This window comes from Acinonyx jubatus, chromosome B4 (genome assembly GCF_027475565.1).
Source record: "Acinonyx jubatus isolate Ajub_Pintada_27869175 chromosome B4, VMU_Ajub_asm_v1.0, whole genome shotgun sequence".
Classification (NCBI taxonomy): domain Eukaryota; kingdom Metazoa; phylum Chordata; class Mammalia; order Carnivora; family Felidae; genus Acinonyx; species Acinonyx jubatus.
The window spans coordinates 132,633,973-132,654,221 of record NC_069387.1 but is presented as its reverse complement, the minus strand read 5'-3'; the positions used below and the strand labels follow the sequence as shown (position 1 = coordinate 132,654,221).

The 20,249-nt window shown below is 47.4% G+C and overlaps 2 protein-coding genes across 4 annotated transcripts in view; one reads left to right on the top strand and one right to left on the bottom strand.

Moving 5' to 3' along the window:
- The first annotated feature begins 309 nt into the window (after window positions 1-309).
- Window positions 310-8,082, top strand: NAGA (alpha-N-acetylgalactosaminidase). Of its 3 annotated transcripts, none has more exons than XM_027070591.2 (10): window positions 315-447; window positions 883-967; window positions 1,714-1,849; window positions 2,255-2,426; window positions 2,918-3,095; window positions 3,441-3,535; window positions 4,302-4,463; window positions 5,768-5,965; window positions 7,053-7,196; window positions 7,447-8,082. In XM_027070591.2, exons 2-10 carry the CDS (start codon window positions 952-954, stop codon window positions 7,579-7,581), a joined length of 1,236 nt encoding a protein of 411 aa, XP_026926392.1. In that variant the 5' UTR covers window positions 315-447; window positions 883-951; the 3' UTR covers window positions 7,582-8,082. The 3 variants fall into 3 exon arrangements, with proteins under 3 accessions (XP_026926394.2, XP_026926392.1, XP_026926393.1); XM_027070592.2 differs by lacking the exon at window positions 315-447 and adding an exon at window positions 532-690; XM_027070593.2 differs by lacking the exons at window positions 7,053-7,196; window positions 7,447-8,082 and adding an exon at window positions 6,841-7,046 and having other exon boundaries at window positions 310-447.
- Window positions 8,083-9,796: 1,714 nt separating this feature from the next.
- Window positions 9,797-20,249, bottom strand: part of WBP2NL (WBP2 N-terminal like) — a 51,881-nt gene continuing 41,428 nt past the window's right edge. The window contains exon 8 of the transcript XR_008300553.1: window positions 9,797-13,759. The gene's annotated coding sequence lies outside the window, so the exon portion shown is untranslated. The remainder of the gene's footprint in view (window positions 13,760-20,249) is intronic.

Genomic DNA, 20,249 nt, shown 5'->3' with positions numbered 1-20,249 from the left:
ACAGTGCCCTACACCATGCATCATGGCATTTTCTCACTTCCTTTTTAAAAAGCAGATATTCACTCCATAGTATTTATTAAGCGTTTACATTGTGTCGGGCACTGTGCTCGCCTTCAGGAACCCCGCAGAGGTGAAAGGACTAGCCTCTCGGGGAGCCACGGTAGTCAGGTCACCCAGTCCATAGACTTGCTCCGCGGGTGGTGCCTGCCTGAGGTGGGCGGGGAGAAGGAACTTGAGGGGGCGGGGCTTTGGGAACTCCGGGGGAGGGCTTATGGGCCCACAGGGGGCGGGACACGACATCGCTAGGAGGATTCTGATAGGTTCCGCCGGGAAGGCTTGCCGCCGTCAGGCTCCGCCCCCTGTGGAACGCTGTAGGCAAATCAGGTTACAGCAGCAGTCGGCATTCCAGAGGCCGAAGCCTGTGGCGGTTCTGGGTGCGTCCGCAGGGTGAGTTCCGCGAGCGGGGCACTCTGAGGGACGATCCCCGCGCTAGGGCTGCTGGGCTGCTGTCCTTGGGGACGGGGTGGGGATGGGTGGGGGCAACCCAGAGCCGGTGGGAGTCCGAAGCCTGGTCCCAGGCCGATGCCTCCATTCTTCCTGGGCGTCCCAGAGGCGGTCGCTGCCTTTTTCTGGCCCCGGCTCGGCGGAGGGCCGCCCGTGGGGCGGGGGGTTCCCGGCACTACAGAGGGGGTGGGGTCTAACGTCTAAGACATCTTGTTTAGTATTTCTGAAGGAAGAACCCAGGCTCTGGGAAGTGATAGCTGGGGGCCGGGGGTGGTGAACAGTTGAGGGCGGCTTGTGGGATCCACGCTCAAGGTTGAGAGCGGTAGAGCTAGCGAGGCAGTGGACCCCGGTGCTTACCTAACGTTTCTTACCTTCCAGAATCCAACGTATAAAGCTGGTGAAAGGAGAGCAGATCCGGTCGGGTCCTGAGACGCTGAGTCCAGAGCGATGTTGCTGAAAACAGGTACCTACGCGGGTGGGGGTGGTTTGGGGAGGACAGGAGACCCGATGGGGATAGGGGCTCCCTGGAGGAAGTTCCAGCCCTCTGGTGTCTGGGCCTCTTTCTTTGATGTGGGTATGTGGGAGACATGTTCCTCTCTCTTACTCTTGGACCTGGGCCAGCAAGAAGGAGATGCTCCCCACCTAGGAATCAGTTCCCTTCCAAAGAGGCCACTTCCTTTCTCTCCCCTTCTCCCTCAAAGTACAGAGGACCTGCTTTATGTGTTATCGACACCGCAGTAGTTGTTCCGTAGATGGCTAGATGCAGATCCAAACCTGACTAATCTCTTAAGCCCTTCTGAGGCCTTTTGGGGGTCTGTGGTAGAGAGCAAAGGGCCTTGGGTGAGACTCAGGAGACCTGGAGTCTGGCCAAGTTCTGTGTACACTGAGTTGGGGGAGCTAGTCAGGGTGCAGAAAGGATACAACCTCAAGTGTTAGTTTTTTACCGATTCCGGCACTGCTGTGGCAATAGCAGGTGGGGACTCAGGCCTCAAACACATTGCCCTGCCCCAGGCACTGTGAGCCCACTCACTGTAACTGCTGGAGCCGGCAGTTACAATAGGAGCTAATTCTTCTCAAGCCCAGGAGTCTGGTTGTTCCCCTAATGTGAAGTCCAGCGGCCTCTGCAGAGCCCAACAGCATATGGGTGGGGTGGGGCGAGGGCTGGGGCTAGGGGAGCCACTGACAGTCATCCTTCTGACTCCCCTGCAGTGCTCTTGCTGGCCCTGGTGGCCCGGGTGCTGGTGCTAGAGAATGGGCTCCTGCGGAAGCCACCCATGGGCTGGCTGGCCTGGGAACGTTTCCGCTGCAACACTGACTGTGACGAGGACCCGAAGAACTGCATCAGGTGAGCGAGGTCCACACCACCTAACAAGCCTTGCCCAAGACCCCGGGGAGTAGGGGCAGGGAGTGGAGGGCAGGAAAAGAGCGCCCGTGCCAGAGAGGATGCAACCATAGGTGACCTTTGGGACATTGACAGCCTTGTGACCTGCTTGGGGCTTCTGTGGGAGCTGTCAGGCCTGTGGGGCAGGGGCATTGTGGCGGGCCCAGCCCCTGAGATCACTGAAAGGAGATCATTGCTACAGCCAGGCTGGCTCAGTCTTGCAGCCTGGGGCCAAACGGCTCCTTTCTTTCCACCCTGCTTATGGTTCTCATAGCCTGGATTCACACTCAGATCCTCTGAAAAGTCTGAAAAGCTCTGAGGAAAGGGGTGGGGGGTGACTGAGCTGCCCCATCCCCTGCCTCTCACCAGCGAGCGGCTCTTCATGGAGATGGCCGACCACTTGGCACAAGACGGATGGCGGGACCTGGGCTACACATACCTTAACATGGATGACTGCTGGATTGGTGGGCGTGACGCCAAAGGCCGCCTGATACCAGATCCCAAGCGCTTCCCCAATGGCATTGCCTTCCTGGCTGACTATGTGAGCCCCACCCCAGCCCTGCCCTTTAGCCTGGGGTCCAGACCAGGGTCTCCATGCATCCCCCCACCCTCTGCTCAGGGCTTATTTCCACAATCCCTCTTGAGAAATCACAGTCTGGTGGGGAAAACAGATAAATGGACAGCTAGTTTCGGCCCACCGTGGTGGGTAAGAGCCAGGAGGGGCATCTTTTCCAGCCTGGGATTTCAGAAAGATTCACCGGAGGAGGCAATTCTTGAGCTGCTATAGAGAGATGACATTCGAGACAGAGGGGATGACAGAAGCAAGGCCTGGAGGCCAGCAGCTGCCCATGGGAGGTGTGTGTTGGAGTGAGGAGAAGGACCATAGTTGGCAGGAGACAGACCAGCAAACACACTCTTTCCTTTCGATAGTGGGGAGCCGATAATTTTCTAATGAGGACTGGTCAGAGGGGCCTGTGAGGTGGCTCCCTGCGGGTCCTGCCTAAGCCCACTTGTGTCCTCAACCCTCCACAGGCTCACTCCCTGGGCCTGAAGCTGGGCATCTACGAGGACATGGGCAACTTCACCTGTATGGGTTACCCAGGCATCACGCTAGACAAGGTGACTCAGGATGCTCAAACCTTTGCCGAGTGGAAGGTGGACATGCTGAAGTTGGATGGCTGCTTTTCGACCCCCGAGGAACGGGCCATGGGTGGGTCCTGGAGCTGGCCAGGGGCCATCAGGTAGACACGGAGGGATGGCCATGGAAAGCTCACCGGGGCCTACCTGGCCGAGCTTGTCTGTCTGTATGGCCCCCAGGGAGTAGTATTTTCCAATTCCCTGCATCCAGAGGCTGGGAGGATTATTGCCTCCCAGGCTTCCTAAAGATGGGTTGCACCATCCCCACCCAGGAAGTGTTTGTAGCTCTGGGTACAGGGGGAGGCACCTCCTCTTTTGAGCCTCAGTTCCCTCACATTTGGTGGGAGGTTTGGCCTGAGGCCCCAGATTTCATCCTGTGCCTCCTCAGGCCTAAAATGTAGGGGTGGGGTTTTTCCAGGATACCCCAAGATGGCAGCTGCCCTGAATGCCACAGGCCGCCCCATTGCCTTCTCCTGCAGTTGGCCGGCCTATGAAGGGGGCCTTCCCCCAAAGGTAAGCCATTCCGTGAGCCCACCTGGCAATGCTCCCCACACCCAAGCCTCCTCCCCTCCTGTGCAGTCAGGGTTGCTCTCATCATAGTTGCCAGTGTGCTGATTTGTCAGTCTAGGAGAGGGTTCTGAGTGCCCCAGAGGGGGCCTCAGCCAACCCCGGGTCTAGAGAAGAGGAGGCACTTCTCAGGTGGGCCGAAGGGATGGGCGTCCAGGGCATGGAACTACATGTCATGTGCTGACACACATCATCCAGCCAGTGGTCAGAATCCTGGTTGTATTGAGTGGGCTAGGACATCTAGAAGGCTAGTGAGGCCATGCAAGTGGGGCTGAGCCTCTGAAAGGCATTGTGGGCATATCACCAGGGGCCCTTCAGCACCTAGGACACTAGAAAGGGTGGGATCAGACTTGTAGACCTGAGGGAGAATGCTGGCAGACGGCGGGGCTCACTGAGAGAATACAGGGGTGGGTGTGCAGTAGCGAGGGTTGTGGGTATACCAGCCTGGGCCCGTTCCCCGGGCTTGGCCCCAACGGGCATGAGAGGGCAGGGCAGACTTCCGGCACCAGCACAGGTGGAGATGAGGCCTGGGAAGCCCCAGGGCAGGACCCCGCTTTCTGAGACCTTCCTCATCGTGATCTAGCTCAGGGCCTGTTCTCTTCCCCCTTCTGCACCCTGTGTGTCTCCTGCTGAGGCTCCTCAGCCCCCGTGCAGGCCTCCAGGCAGCAAGGCGTGACTCTGCTGCTGGACTCTGCCTTCCCCCGACATCCAGGTGAACTACAGTCTGCTGGCAGAAATCTGCAACGTCTGGCGCAACTATGATGACATCCAGGACTCCTGGAGTAGCGTGCTGTCCATCCTGGACTGGTTTGTGGACCACCAGGACATACTGCAGCCGGTGGCAGGCCCTGGACACTGGAACGACCCAGACATGGTACCAGCATGGAGGGGGGTGGCCCAAGGCCTGCGGGCCGCGACAGACCTGCTCCCCCACTGCCCTGTGCTGTCTTCCTGGATGCTCACTGCCAGGTTCTAGATCAGTGTCTCTGAAATGTGTCCTTGAACTAGCTGCATCAGACTCACCCTGGGAGCTGGTTTACATGTCTGTTCCCAGGGCCCCACCTCCACTTTTTGGATCAGGATGTTCGAACAGGGCCTGGGAATACCCATTGTTAACAGTCTTCCCTGGCGGTTCTGATGTTTCTTGAAACCTGGGAACTTGGTCTGTAGTGACTCTTGTGGGACACTATTCCTCGGGACAGTGAAGATAATGAAGAGTCCACACACTCCAGTCATTCCTTCCCTAGACTGTCCTTGCCAGGCCTGCTTCTGACCACCTTTCAATGCCCTGTGCCCTCTTCCCCTCCCACAGAGCCTCTGCAGGCAGAGTCGGCCCCTCACACCTACCTCACTCATAGCCCTGACTTCAGTGTTTTTGCACTTTATCTTATGACTTGCTACCTATCTCTTCATTTAGTCAACAAGCATTTACTACCAGTGATTATAATAATTACAGACACCAGGCCAGATAGACACCTGGAGAAACACCAATTAGCCTGCTTTCGAGTTCTGGTTCCCGCTCGGCCACTTATCCTTGGGAAAGTGACTTAATTTTTTCTGTGCTTCGGTTTTGTCAGTTGGAAGATGAGAAAAGTAGCTACCTTATATAGGGTTGCTCTGGGTATTAAAATGGATGACCCTTTAACATGCTTGGCACAGTTTGGCACATGCTGTGCTGTGTTACATGGGTATCACTATGTAACCATGTTGCTTAGCGGTAATTGTGTCCAGTCTGTGGATTGGTTGCCCTGGGGTCAGGAAGTGTCCCCCTCAGTCTTGCCACCTGTGTTTAGGGCAGGTGGGTGACTTGTGGCAGAAGCAGGGACTCTGTCCAGGTCTGGTACCTACCGCTGCCACCCTGGCTGTATTTTTTGACTTTAGTGTGTCAGTGTAGAAATGCTTTTGGCAACAGGACCCCACTGGATCCTCTGAACAACCGATGCCATGGCATATTGCCACCCCATAATCTTGGTGAAATAAAAAAGCTGAGGCTCAGAGGGAGAGTGACTTACTTGACGCACCCCAAGGCCATGCTCCTAGGGAATAGTGTTCGCTGAACCAGCCCCACAGTGTCCTCCCACTCCATCTTCTCTTGCCTGGGCTACGTGTCTAGAGTTGGTCCCCATGCCCACTTTCCTAAAGAGGGCAGAGCTGACCGATCCTCTCCTCTGCCCCCAGCTGCTCATAGGGAACTTTGGCCTCAGCTTTGAGCAAGCCCGGGCCCAGATGGCCCTATGGACAGTGTTGGCAGCCCCCCTCTTCATGTCCACGGACCTGCGTACCATTTCTGCCCAGAATATGGACATTCTGCAGAATCCACTCATGATCAAAATCAACCAGGATCCCTTGGGCATCCAAGGACGCAGGATTCTCAAGGTACTGGAGTTTGGGGGGAGGGAAGGGAAGGCTGAGGGACTAGGCCCCCCGCTGAGAACAAGGTTGCCAGCCTGGAGGTTATGGAAGGCTGGGCCTCAAATCTGCTCAGCTCACCTTCCTGGTTGTATTCGGTCAAGGATTCTACCGGGAGCTGCTCCAACCGTCCCCCCATTTGCCTGGGTGAGAACCAGGCCAGAGCAGGACAGCTCATGGGATCTGGGAAAGGGAGACATTACCACACAAGTGCACACGGGAACAGTGGGGCCCCTAGGTTTGGAAGTACGAGACTTCTGCACATGTCTGTGATGTCTGGCAAATAGCTAGGGCTTCCTTCCAGAGCTTAGGAGTTGTTTGAGCCAAGGGATGCAACTACTACTAGCACTAGACTAGCATTTACTATTTATTGAGCACCTACTGTGTGCTGGGCATTCTGGGTCCCTTTTCTGAGAAGGTAAATACTTCCCTGCTTAACAAACAAGCGAACTGAGACTTGAAGAGTCTAAATAACCCAAGGCCACACAGTTGGTGAAGGGTGCGACAGAACTTGACTCCAACAGCATAGCCTCCCAGCTTGTGCTCTTTGCACAGATCCTCACCTCTCTAGTTAAAAGAAATCCACACAACTATAGAAGGCACATATAGAACTGGTGATCCCCAGAGGAGGGAACTAATCCTGCTGGAGGAGCTGATGGTGGAACCAGGCCCACGGACCTTCTGAAGGACGGGGCATCACCCCCCGGCCACTCCGGGCAGAGTTCATCAGTCTTATGGACAGTGTCCTCCGCTCCAGTGCCAGCAGCTGCCCACGTCTATCCCTCCCGTTAGCCTATGAACTGTCTGAGACAGGACCTTATGCACTTGTGTCTGTGTTCTAGCGTGGGGCCTGGCACAGATTAAGTGTCGGGGAGCATCTGCTGAGTCAGGGAAGAATAAGTTGGGGGTGCTGGAGGGCTGGGGTATCCTCCAAACTTCTGCATGACATGGAGCCATGGGTTAGGGAGGCCCAAAGCTCAAAGGAGGGCCAGGGAGGGGATTTCAGGGCCTGCCTGAGCAGGGAGCCCAGCCGGTAGCCACCTTCTGTGTCCAGGAGAAATCCCACATTGAAGTGTACGTGAGGCCCCTGGCCGACGAGGCTAGCGCCTTAGTCTTCTTCAGCCGCCGGACGGATATGCCTTATCGCTACCACTCCTCCCTCGCCCGGCTCAACTTTAACAGCTCCAACACCTATGAGGTGAGTATCCTACTACCTGTGGGGCTTCGGGCTTCCCCGGGTGGGTGTCGCTGGGGGTGGTCCTCTGGCAGGAGCGCAAGGGGCAGCTGCAGGCATCGAGGGCTGTGGCTGGTACCCTTCCGGGCTCCCACTTCTGCAGGGCACGCTGGAGACCCACCCCAGACAGGCCAGAGTCCAGGCTTTCACACCCTCTGAGGGGGTCTCTGCAGCCATTCTTCAGTAGTACCGGCGATACCTCTTTCCACTACAGGCCCAGAACGTCTACACGGGTGATGTCATCAGTGGCCTCCACCCTAAAACCAACTTCACGGTGGTCATCAACCCTTCAGGGGTAGTGATGTGGTACCTGTATCCCATCAGGAAGCTGGGGAAGTCCCAGCAATGAGGAACTGAAACATGTGACAGGCTGTGGCGGCATCACTGAGACCAGACCATGGAGCCTCCACATGCCGAGGGCTAGTAAGTGGGGTTCTCTGACACCCAGGCCCACTCGGTGACCTGGCCCCATGAGACCCAAAGTGCAATCTGAGGGCCAGGTTCCACACCCTGCCCAAGTGTGAACCTTCTTGGAAACTTGTCTTGGGGCGATTTCCTATGGCCTTCCTGGTTTCTACCTTGTCTGCATGGCCCCACAGATGTTACTGAACAACTGAGCCAGCGTCCTGAGCCCCCACAAGCAGGGCCACTGATACCCTCCGATCTTCTTTCTGTTGACTCTGAAATCAGGACTTGGGATTTTTCTTATGATTAGGACTAGAGATCTGACCTCTTGTCAGGAACTCCCACAAATTGTGTGATTGGTTTGCCTGCCTGGATAAGGCCTTGCAGGCTACCACCAGCCAGGTTACCTTGGTTCCCTCTGGTTACCAATAAAGCTGTTCTTTAATTGGGTAGTTGCAATATGGACGTGGGGTCATGGGCACCTTCAGTTAGGGACTCTGGGCAGCAGTGCACAGGGTGCTGGTTTGAAATCTCACCTCACGTGGAAGATGTGTGGCATCTTCTGGCTCCTTATTTTCCAAAGTGACCTGCAGATTATACTTCCTAGACATGCCAGACTTGCCTCTCACCAGGGAGCCATCCTGCTCTGCCCAACTCAAATGGTGGTGACAACACAGCCAGGCACAGGCCTTTTGTCTCGTGCACCCCTTCCCCACCCCCTTCAGACTCACTCCTCAGCCCTCCTGCTGCACACAGACCCTGATCTGCTAAGGATTTTGCATTGTCTTTTGCACCTTTCAGCTCATGTCCCCTTTTCTGCCAGGGCTTCATTCAGTGGCACTCTGGGGTTGGGTGCCAGTGAGGGCCAGCTAGCCTCTCTCCCACCGGGCTGCTGCAGTTGGTCCTTTGCCTGGCAGCACCCCCAGCCCCTCCATTCATTTCTCTTCTCCTAACCTGGCTTCAGAGGAGGTTCAGACCCACCCCCACCCCCCACCAGTGTCCGAAGACAAGTCTAGGGGCTCTTTGCGTCTTTCTTTTTTTTTTTTAAGTTTTATTTATTTATTTGAGAGAGAGCACGAGCAGGGGAGAGTCAGAGAGAGAGGGAGAGAGAATCCCAAGCAGGCTCCGTGCTGTCAGCACAGAACCCAATGTGGGACTCAAACTCAGAAAACACAAGATCATGACATGAACCGAAACTGAGTCGGACGCTTAACCGACTAAGCCACCCAGGCGCCCCTCTCTGTATCTTAAAATATATTTCCTGCTCCTCCTCTTCAGGAAAGTAAAAGAATGGCAGGTTCTTGACTGCCTGCCTTTGTTGCTATTTTCCAAGCCCTGTTCCTTTAGCTAAGGCCACAGGGTACCTGTGGTCCCTGATGGTTCTTGTCCCCATTTGGAAAGCTGGCAGCAGAGCAGGCTAGGTAGGTTTTCCTTGGGCTTGAATGTGGGAGCACACAGCGCCCCGGGTCTGCACTGTCTTGCCCTGTGGAACTCTTCTGGGTAGATCTCCCATACTCCCTCCCTCAGGGTTTGAGATCCTTGTGATGAGAACAAAGGCAAGAATAATGTAGTTTAAATGAAATCTCCTTACAGCCTGCAGCCCACTGACAGATACCTGAGACATGCAGTATGTGACATTCCTCAAGGAGTCCATGGCTGCCTTAATGCCTCAATGTTTATATTTCATTAAAAACTAAAAATAATCTTATCTTGACAATAGTCAAATCTTCAGTGTCCTATAAGACCCTGCTTTCAGCATACAGAAATTCCTTAGAAACCTCCCCTGCCTCTACAAACTGAAAGTATATAATCAGTCACCCCTCACACTTGCAGGTGCAGCCCTTTCTGCCCACGGGTTCTGTCCCTGTGCTCTAATAAAATCACCTTTTTGCACCAAAATGTCTCAAGAATTCTTTCTTAGCCGTTCGTTCTTGAATCCTACTTCAAATTTCATCACTGGTATTTAGAATATGGTATAAAGAACTTACAAGTACATATTTTACAACGTCATTTAAGATTACTGGGGTTTCACTGATGGAGTCTGGAGTCATCAGAGAGCATTCTCTTTCCCCAGTTGTCTTAAGGCTGTGGGTTACTTAGAAGGTCAGAAACCTACCACATCCCAGGCCTCTGTCCTTGGAGGCCTGTCACCTTTCTTTGGCCAGTCCCAGGAAAGAAGTCTTTCCCACTACCCTGGGATGTGGCAGGGGATGGTGGTTGAGACCATGGACTTGGGAGTCAGGATTAGGGAGCAGCCTTCCAGACTGAGACACGGTTGCATGTCTTCACTTGTGATATAACTTGCACTTTTATCCTGGGGGTGCCTGATTGATTCTATACTTTTAGCCTTCATGCTGTCAACATCACACCCTGCCTATCTTCCAGGCATTGTTTTATTCTCTTCTACCCACAGCCAGTTAGGGACTCAATTTTTTCCCAGTTCAAGGCAGTCTTGTTTGGATCCAAGGGCACACCTCTTCTTTTAAGAATTATTTTATTATAAAAATTTTCAAACACAAAAATAAAATGGTGCAGTGAACCTCCATGTACCCATTATTCAGTTCTAACAACCATCAATATGTGCCATTATTTCATATCTCTCTTCCCACACATACTTTTTTCTTGTGAGCTAGAGTATATAAGTATAGAGTATATTAAGGTCACCTTAATATATGTGACCTTAATACAATTTTCCTGTCCAAAAAGTTAAGTTTTTAATAATCTAACAACCATTCTGTGTTTTTTTGCCAACTGTCTCAAAAATATCTTTCTATAGTTTATTTGAATCAAAATCCAAGCAAGAAGTCAACAAAAAATGGTCCAGTGATAACCACCAAATGTTTGTTCCCTCCATAAAAGCAATGAAAACCTTGCCACATATTATCAGAATCAACTTTCATAGAACATTGGAAATTAACCAAAAGTCTGCAGCAGCCCAGAGAGTATTCAGTTAAGAAAGACAGTTGAATCTTGGTATGAACAGAGCAAGCTTTTTAATGTCTTTTTTGTTAATGTCTTAATTTACCCTAGTATCAGATTTTAAATCAGCTAGTTTAAATATGTTCGAAGAGCTAAAGGAAACCATGCATAAAAAACTAAAGGAGGGGCACCTGGTGGCTCAGTTGGTTGTGTGCCCAGCTCTTTGTTTCAGCTCAGGTCATGATCCCAGGGTTGTGGGATCAAGACCCATGTCAGGCTCAGTGCTGAGCGGGGAGCCTGCTTGAGATTCTCTCTCCCTTCCTCACCCTCTCTCCCCTCCTCATGCTCTCTAAAAAAATAAAACAAAACAAAAAAACTAAACTAAACTAAAGGAAATCATAAGAATGATGTCTCAGTAGAGAATATCAGTAAAGATATTGAAGTTACAGAAAGGAACCTACAAGTTGAAAAGTCTAGTAACTGAAATAAAAAAAAAAAAATTAACTAGAGGGGCTCAACAGCAGACATGCCCAGGCAGAAAAAAAATCAGCAGACTCCAAGATAGGGCCATTGAAATTAGCCTGAGGAACAGAAGAAAAGAAAAATGAACAGATGCTCAGAGACCTACGAGACACCGTGCAGCATACCAACATACACAGAAGAAGAGAGAAAGGGCAGAAAGAATATTTGAAAAATACTGGCTAAAAGTTCCCCATATTTGATGACAAAAATTAAGCTACACATTAAAGAAATTCAATGAATTTACCCTCCAAATAAGATAAACTCAAAGGGATGCATACCTAGACACAGCATAACCAAACTCTCAAAAGACATAGGCAGAATTTTGAAAGAAGACAGAAGCAAGTCATCACATACTAGGGAAAATACTTGACATGAATGAAAATGAACATAAAATGTACCCAAAACACTAAAATACAACATACCAAAACTTATGGGGTGAAAGCAGTGATCAGAGGGAAATTTGTAGCTATAATTTGCCTATATGGAAGAGAGAAAAGACAACCCCCACAATGGGAGAAAATATCTGCAATTACATATCTGATGAGGGACTTCTATGTAAAGTATATGAAGAACTCTCACAACTCAATAAAAAGACAACCCAATTTAAAAATGGGTAAAGGATCTGAACAGACATTTTTCCAAGGAAGATCTGCAAATGGCCAGAGCTCAACATCACTAACCGTTAGGGAAATGCAAATAATAAACACAAGACACCACTTCACACCTAGAAAGGTGGATAGAATAAAAAAAGTCATAGTTATAAGGATGTGGGGAAATTAGAACCCTCATATATGCTACTGGTAGAAATGTAAAACTGGTACAGCTACTGTGGAAAATAATCTGGCAATCCCTCAAATGATCAAATGCAGTTACTATATCACCCAGAAATTCCACATCTAGGTATATATCCAAAAGAAATGAAAGCATATGTCACACAAAACCTTGTACACAGATGTTTACAGCAACATTATTCATAGCAGCCAAAAGGTGGAAAGAACCCAAATGTCCACCAACTGGTGAATGAATAAACAAAATATGGTTAACCATACAATGTATTATTATTCAGCCACATATGGAGTAAAGTACTAACACATGCTACAACATGGATGAACCTTGAAAATTATGCAAAGGGAAAGAAGCTGGTCACAAAAGGCCACATACTATATGATTCCATTCCTTTGAGGGTCCAGGAAAGGGAAATCTGTAAGACAGAGAGATTAGTGGTTGTTTAGGGCTGGGTGGGGAGAATGGAGGGATAAGGGATAACAACTAAAAAGTACAAGGTTTCTTTTGGAAGTGATTAAAATGTTCTCTCTCTCTCTTCTTTTTTAGATTCAGAAAGAGAGAGCACAAGCTGGGAAGAAGGGCAGAGGGAAGAGAAAAAATCTGAAGCAGGATCTGCGCTCATCATGGAGCTAGACAAGGGCTGATCCCATGACCCTGGGATCATGAGCTGAGCTGAAATCAAGAGTCAGATGTTCAACCGACTGAGCCACCTAGGCACCCCTGAAAATGTTCTTGAATTGACTAGAGCCATCGATGGTTGCACATATCTGTGAATACACTAAAACCCATTGAATTGTATACATTAAATGAATTATAGTATATGAATTATATCTCAATGAGGCTGTTAAAAAAACTCACACCAGGGGTGCCTGGCTGGCTCAGTGTAGAGCATGTGACTCTTGATCTCAGGGTTGCAAGTTTTAACCCCACGTTGGCTGTAGAGATTACTTTAAAATCTTTAAAACAATGACAACAATAAAAAAAAAAAAACTCACACCCATGTCTATTGCAGTATTATGCACAGTAGCAAAGACATGTAACCCAAAAGTCCATTAATGGATGAATGTATAAAGAAAATTAGGTATATACATACATATTATTTTCAGTCTTAAAAAGAAGGAAGTTCTGTCACATGCTACAACATGGATGAACCTTGAGGATACGTTAAGTGAAATAAGCCAGACACAAAAAGACAGATACTGTATGATTCCACTTATATGAAGTACCTAAAGTAGTGAATTTTGTAGAAACAAAGTAGAATGGTAGTTGCCAGGGGCTTGGGGGAAGGGAAATGGAATTGTTCAGTGGGTATAGAGTTTCCGTTTTGTATGCAAAAATCCTAGAGATCCACTACTCAACAAAGTGAATATAGTTAACACTACTGAAGTTTACACTTAAAAATGGTTAAGATAAGCTTTATGTTCTGTTCTTACCTCAACTTTTAAAAAAGAGATATATATCTCTGAGACTCAACCAGAAGACACCCAGCATTTTAGGGGTGCTGGCTGTGGAGAGGCTCAGGTCAATAGGGTCCAACACAGCAAGGAAGTAGTACATGAGCTTGTGAAGAATATGCTCAGTCTGGATCACACACAGGACAGCAGCATTCCCCAGGAATGCAACAATGAACACAAAGAAAAGGGGAGTCCAGTCCAGATGCGTACATCTTCCAGCCCTGGGATGCCCAAGAGGAGGATTGAAGACGGATAGGACTGGGTATCATTAGGAATGGACATCCTCCTGCCATTTTCAGACCTTGTGCATATCAGTGCAAAGTAACATTGTAACATTCCTTTTATCCCATTCAATGTTATCCACACTTTTCTGCCATCCTTACCTCATTATCAGATGGCTCCAGGAATGGAGACAGCCTCTCCCTTTCCCATATCATTTCCCTTCAAAAAAGGGTGAACAAGGAGAAGGGAGAACATAATCTGTCAGGTGGATATTCAGGGTAAAGAGTAAGAATTTTTAAAGTGGGGTAGCTAAATAAGCTATCCCTCACGTACCACACCCCCACTCAAAAACAACAATTTGGCATCCATCCGCAGACAAAAGTGCCTGGTGGGAGATATGGGATTCAGCACCACACACCAAGGAGACTGGGAGGGAAGAGTCTTGACCACCAATGTATCAAGTAATAGGTGTACAGACCTCAGTCCCACCTTGAACCCTGCAGTGGCCTGTGAACTGGCTCCAGCCCCTCTTAGCCACAGCCTAGGAGACCCCTGGAAAACTGTCTTAGACAATCACCCACAGACAAAAGAACCTTTGTGGAAGTTCATGCTTCCAGTAGAGAAGTTCTAGCACACCACTGGAGAAAGAATATAAGAAATTGGACTCACTGGAGAGGGAAAGAGAAACAGTTTGACTTTATGCACATCCCCCTTCCCCCAAGGCTGCACAGCTCATGCCAACGGAGATGTTCTTGGACCTTGATTTCCTCTACAGGGGGAAATGCAAGCATGTGAGGGAGTACATGGCTTCCCCAGCTGTGCAGCATGTTGCCAAATGGGTCTATTTCTCACTCACTCCAACCAGAGTACTGAGTCATAAGCTGCATGACTTGAGGGTAGGGAAAGGCTGGGAGAGTGACAGATAAGACTTTCAGGGGCCATTAAAGGGAAATGGATCCTATGTGTTTCAGACTCCAACAAGAAGCCTGCCCACAAGCTGCTGGGGAGACCTTGACTGCAAATCCCCCCAACTGGCCCAAAGGCACCCCTGGTGATCCATGCACCTCACCCCACACACCTTCACCCTACAGCTGGCTCTCTGTGCAAACTCTTGATGGTGGCAAGAGTGAGCTTTGGCAGATGGCTAGTGAGCACACATGGAAAGCCAGCCTGAGTCTGCAGATCAGGGGAAGACCACAAACTTGAACTCTAACCCTACCCTTGGGAAAAAAAAAAAAAAAAAAGGCTGTCAGCACTCTTTCTGGTACAGGATCAAGAGAAGGCAAACAAGCTTAAGAATTCTGACACAAGTGGGAGCAAGAAGTATGGAGGAGGTGTATCCATAGAAAGTCTGAAAAAGAAAGCTTCAGTCTCCCTAGCACGACTGATAGGAATTTCTCCCCTGAAGTCAGTTAGCAAGAGCTGAAGGAGGTGACTGCTACCACAACATGAAGACAGCAAAGCAAGACTTCAAGGAACATGAAGAATCAAGGAAACATGACACCCCCACAGGATCACAATCATCTTCCAGTAACCAACCCCAAAGACGTGGAGAGCTGCATTTTACCTGACAAAGAATTCAAAACAGCTGCTTTAAGGAAGCTCAATGGGCTATGAGAAAACACAGAAAGACAATTCAATGAAATCAGGAAACAATACATGAATAAAATGAGAAGTTTAATAAACAATAGAAATCATATCAATAAAAAACCAAACAAATTCTAGAGCTGAAAAATACAATGAATGAGTGAAAAATGCTACAGAGGGCATCAGCTGCAGAATGAATCAATCAGGAGAAAGAATCTGTGAATTACAACAAAGGGACTTTGATATCATCCAGAGAGTGACAAAGGAAAAAGAAGGCAAGAGTGAAGAAAGCCTATCTGATCTATAGGATGCCATCAAAAGAAGCAATCTGCAGATTATTAGAGCCCCAGAAGGAGAAGAGAGGGAGAAAGGAGGGGCGGTGGGGAGGGGGGAGAAAGCTTAAAGAAATAATGGTCTAAGTAGAATTTAAATTAAAAATAATAATAATAATGGCTGAGAATTCCAAAGGTCTCAACTTCAATAGATCTCCTCCAAGATACATTAGGATAAAAGTGTCAAAAATCAAAGGCAAAGAATCTTAAAAGCAACAAGAGACAAGGAAGAAGTCAAACTTTCACTCTTTACAGACAACCTACATGGAAAATGTATAAAATACCTAGGTATTAACCAAAATACCTCAGTATCAAAATACCTAGGCATCAACCAAAGAGATAAAAGATATGTATGCTGAAAACTATAGAATGCTTATAAAAGAAATTGAAGAAGACACAAAGAAATGGAAAAACATTCTATGCTCATAGATTGGAAGAATATTGTTAAAATGTCGATACTACCCAGAGCAATATGCACATTCAATGTAATCCCTATCAAAATAACACCAGAGCTAGAAAAAACAATTCTAAAATTTGTATGGAACCAGAAAAGACCCCAAAGAGCCAAAGCAATGCTGGAAAAGAAAACCAAAGCTGGAGGCATCACAATTCTGGACTTCAAGCTATATTACAAAGCTGTAATCATTAAGACTTTATGGTACTGGCACAAAACCAGACACATAGATCAATGGAACAAAATAGAGAACCCAGAAATTGACCCACAAATGTACAGCCAACTAATCTTCAACAAAGCAGGAAAGAATATCCAATGGAAAAAAGACATTCTCTTTGGCAAATGGTGCTGGGAAAACCAGACAGCAACATGCAGAAGAATGAACCTGGACCACTTTCTTACACCATACACAAATATAAACTCAAAATGGATGAAAGGCCTAAATGTAAGACAGGAAACAATAAAAATCCTAGAGGAGAGAACAGGCAACAACCTCTTTGGCCTCAGCCACAGCAACTTCTTACTTGACATGTTCCCAGAGGCAAGGGAAACAAAAGCAAAAATGAACTCTTAGAAGAGCATCAAGATAAAAAGCTTCTGCACAGTGAAGGAAACAACAAACTAAAAGGCAACCGAAGGAATGGGAGAAGATATCTGCAAATGACACATCTGATAAAGGGTTAGTATCCAAAATCTATAAAGAATTTATCAAACTCAACACCCAAAAAACATATAATCTGGTTAAGAAATGGGCAAAAGACATGAATAGACACTTTTCCAAAGAATACATCCAGATGGCTAACAGACACATGAAAAGATGCTCAACATCATTCATCATCAGGGAAATACAAATCAAAACCACAATGAGATACCATCTCACACCTGTCAGAATGGCTAAATTAACAACTCGGGCAACAACAGATGTTGGCAAGGATGAGGAGAAAGGGGAACACTTTTGCACTGCTTGTGGGGATGCAAACTGGTGCAGCCACTCTGGAAAATAGTATGGAGGTTCCTCAAAAAATTTAAAATAGCTCTACCCTATCACCCAGCAATTGCACTACTAGATATTTATCCAAAAGATACAAAAATGTTGATTTGAAGGGGCACGTGCATCCCAATGTTTGTAGCAGCACTGTCAACAATAGCCAAATTATGGAAAGAGCCCAAATGTCCATTGACTGACGAATGGATAAAGAAGATGTGGTGTATATGTACAATGCACTATTACTTGGTGATCAAAAAGAATGAAATCTTGCTATTTGCAACAACATGGATAGAACTAGAATGTATTATGCTAAGCAAAATAGTCAATAAATATATGATTTCACTCATATGTGGAATTTAAGAAACAAAGCAGATGAACGCAGGGGGAAGAAAGGAAAAATACGATAAAAACAGAGAGGGAGGTAAACCATAAGAGACTATTAAATTCAGCGAAAAAAGCTGAGGGTTTCTGGTGGTGTGTCGGGTGGGGTGTCCACTTGGAGGTGGGCTAAATGGGTGATGGGCATTAAGGAGGGCACTTGTTGGGATGAGCACTAGGTGTCATAGGTAAGAAATGAATCACTAAATTCTATTCCTGAAACCATTATTACACTATATGTTAACTAATTTGGATTTAAATACAATTGTAAAAATAATCCCTGAAATAATAACAATAATTTTTTAAAAAGCAACAAGAGGGGTGCCTGGGTGGCTCAGTCGGTGAAGCATCTGACTTCAGCTCAGGTCATGATCTCATGGCTCGTGAGTTCAAGCCCTGCGTCAGGCTCTGTGCTGACAGCTCGGAGCCTGGAGCCTGCTTCGGATTCTGTGTCTCCCTCTCTCTCTCTGTCTCTCTCCCACTTTCTCTCTCAAAAATAAAAATAACATTAAAAAAATTTTTAAAGCAACAAGAGAAATGAAGAGTGTAACTTACAAGGGAATCCCCATAAAGCTATCAGTGGGCTTCTCCGCAAAAACCTTATAGTCCAGGAGAGAGTGGGATGATATATTCATAGTGCTGAAAGAATAAAATTGCCCACCAAGAATGATCTGGCAAAGCTGCCCTTCAGAAATGAGAGAAAGATTACCCCAAACAAACAAAAGCTGAGGGAGTTCATCACCACTAGATGTGCCTCATAAGAAATGTTGAAGTTCTTCTTCAAACTGAAATGAAAGTATGCTAATTAGTAACATGAAAACATATGAAAATATACAACACACCGGGAAGGTAAGTACAGCTGACCCTTGAACTATGCAGGGCACTGACCCCTGCAGAGTCAAAAATCCCCTTATAATTTTTGACTCCCCAAAAACTTAACTACTAATAGCCTACTGTTGATCAGAAGCCTTACTGACAACATAGACAGTTGATTAACACATATTTTGTATGTTATATGAATTATATACTGCACTCTCACGATGAAGTAAGCTAAAGAAAAAAATGTTAAGAAAATCGTGAGAAAGAAAAAGTACAGTACCATATGTATATTTATTTAAAAAGAATCTGCATGTAAGTGGGCCAAGCCAGCTGGGCAGTGTGGCCTGGGATGGCAATGTTCCACAGCCTGGTGGTTTTTGGCTTAGTAGCAGTGGCCACCAGGAAGGTCTGCGGCAATGACAGTGGCCTGGAGGTGAGCTGTCCCATCTGCTTGGAGGTACATCACTGGCCTGTGGCCATCGGCAGCTGCAGCTACATGTGAATGCACTGGCTTCTGGGAAGCCAAGGGTGGGGATGGGGACCACTGTGGGAAGGGATCCACACCCAACCCTGGAGGGAGGGGCCCAAGGTCTATGGCTGCCCTGGCACAGCCCTGAAACCCATCTGGAGCACTCAGGGGGCAGGGGTGCTGGGGTGCAGGGCCCCCTGTGCATCACTGTGTCTGCACACACAGGGCACCTTGCATCCCTGCCTGGTCCTGAGTCCCCTGCAGTTGCTGACAGTCTCTGTGGGCCTCCCCAGGTACCTACAGAGCAGCAGGTATGACCTCTGCACCAGTAACCTTCTATTCAGTCTGTGATGACTGGGGTCAGCAGTTGTAAATAAATGCCTTGTGGCTTTTGCTGTCAACTCTAAAAAAATTCCACGTGTAAGCAGACCTGCATGGTTCAAATCCATGTTGTTCAAGGGTCAACTGTGTAGTCAAATTCAGAATGTTCTAATACTGTAATATGGCAGTGTATTAGCCATTTAATTCTAGTATAAAGGTTAAAGGACAAAGGTATTAAAAATAATTATAACTACTTGGGGCACCTGGGTGGCCCAGTGGGTTGAATGGCCAACTCTTGATTTCAGCTCATTGTGCTGACAGCATGGAGCCTGCTGGGATTCTCTGTCTCTCTCTCCTGTCTGCCCCTGCCCCGCTTGCACTCTCTCTCTCTCTCTCTCTCTCTCTCTCTCTCTGTCTGTCTCTCTCTCTCTCTCTCAAAAATAAATAAAAAACATTAAAAAATAGTAATTATAACTGTAATAATTTGTTAATAAATCCACAATATAAAACAAGGTAAACTGTGACATCAAAAACATAAAAAGAAGGAAGGTAAAAGGAGAGATTTTAGAGAGGGAGGCAAACCATAAGAGACTCTTAAATACAGAGAACAAATTGAGGGTTGCTGGAGGGAGGGGAGGGTTAAATGGGTGACAGGCATTAAGGAGGGCACTTTTCAGGATGAGCACAGGGTGTCATATGTAAGAGATGAATCACTGGGTTCTACTCCTGAAGCCAAGACTACACTGTATGTTAACTAACTTGAAAAAAAAATGCTCATAAAAAAAGATAAATAGGGGCACCCAGCTTGCTCAGTCGATAGAGTGTGTGACCCTTGATCTTGGGGTCATGAGTTTGAGCCCCACATTAGGTGTAGAGATGATTTGAAAAAATAAAATCTAAAAAGAAAAAAAAAAAGGAGTTTTGCATATGGCTGAAGTAAAGTTGTTACCAGCATGGAAAAGACTTGTATCTATAAGATGTTTTATGTAAGCCTCATGGTAACCATAAAGCAAAACCCTGCAATGATAGATAAAGGCAATGGAATCAAAGCATAACACTACAGAAAATCATCAATTCACAAAGGAAGACAGAAAAAGTCATAGAAAGGCACAAGGGAACTAAAAACAGCCAGAGAACAATTAGCAAGTCTTTACCTATCAATAATTACTCTTGATATAAATGAATTAAAAAACAAGATCCAACAATATGTTGCCTACAAGAGACTCACTTCAGCTTTAAGGACATACATAGGCTCAAAGTGAAGAGATGGAAAAATATATTCTATGCAAGAGAGAGCAGGGATAGCCACACTTACATCAGACAAAATAGACTTTAAGCCAAAAACTATAACAAATGGCAAA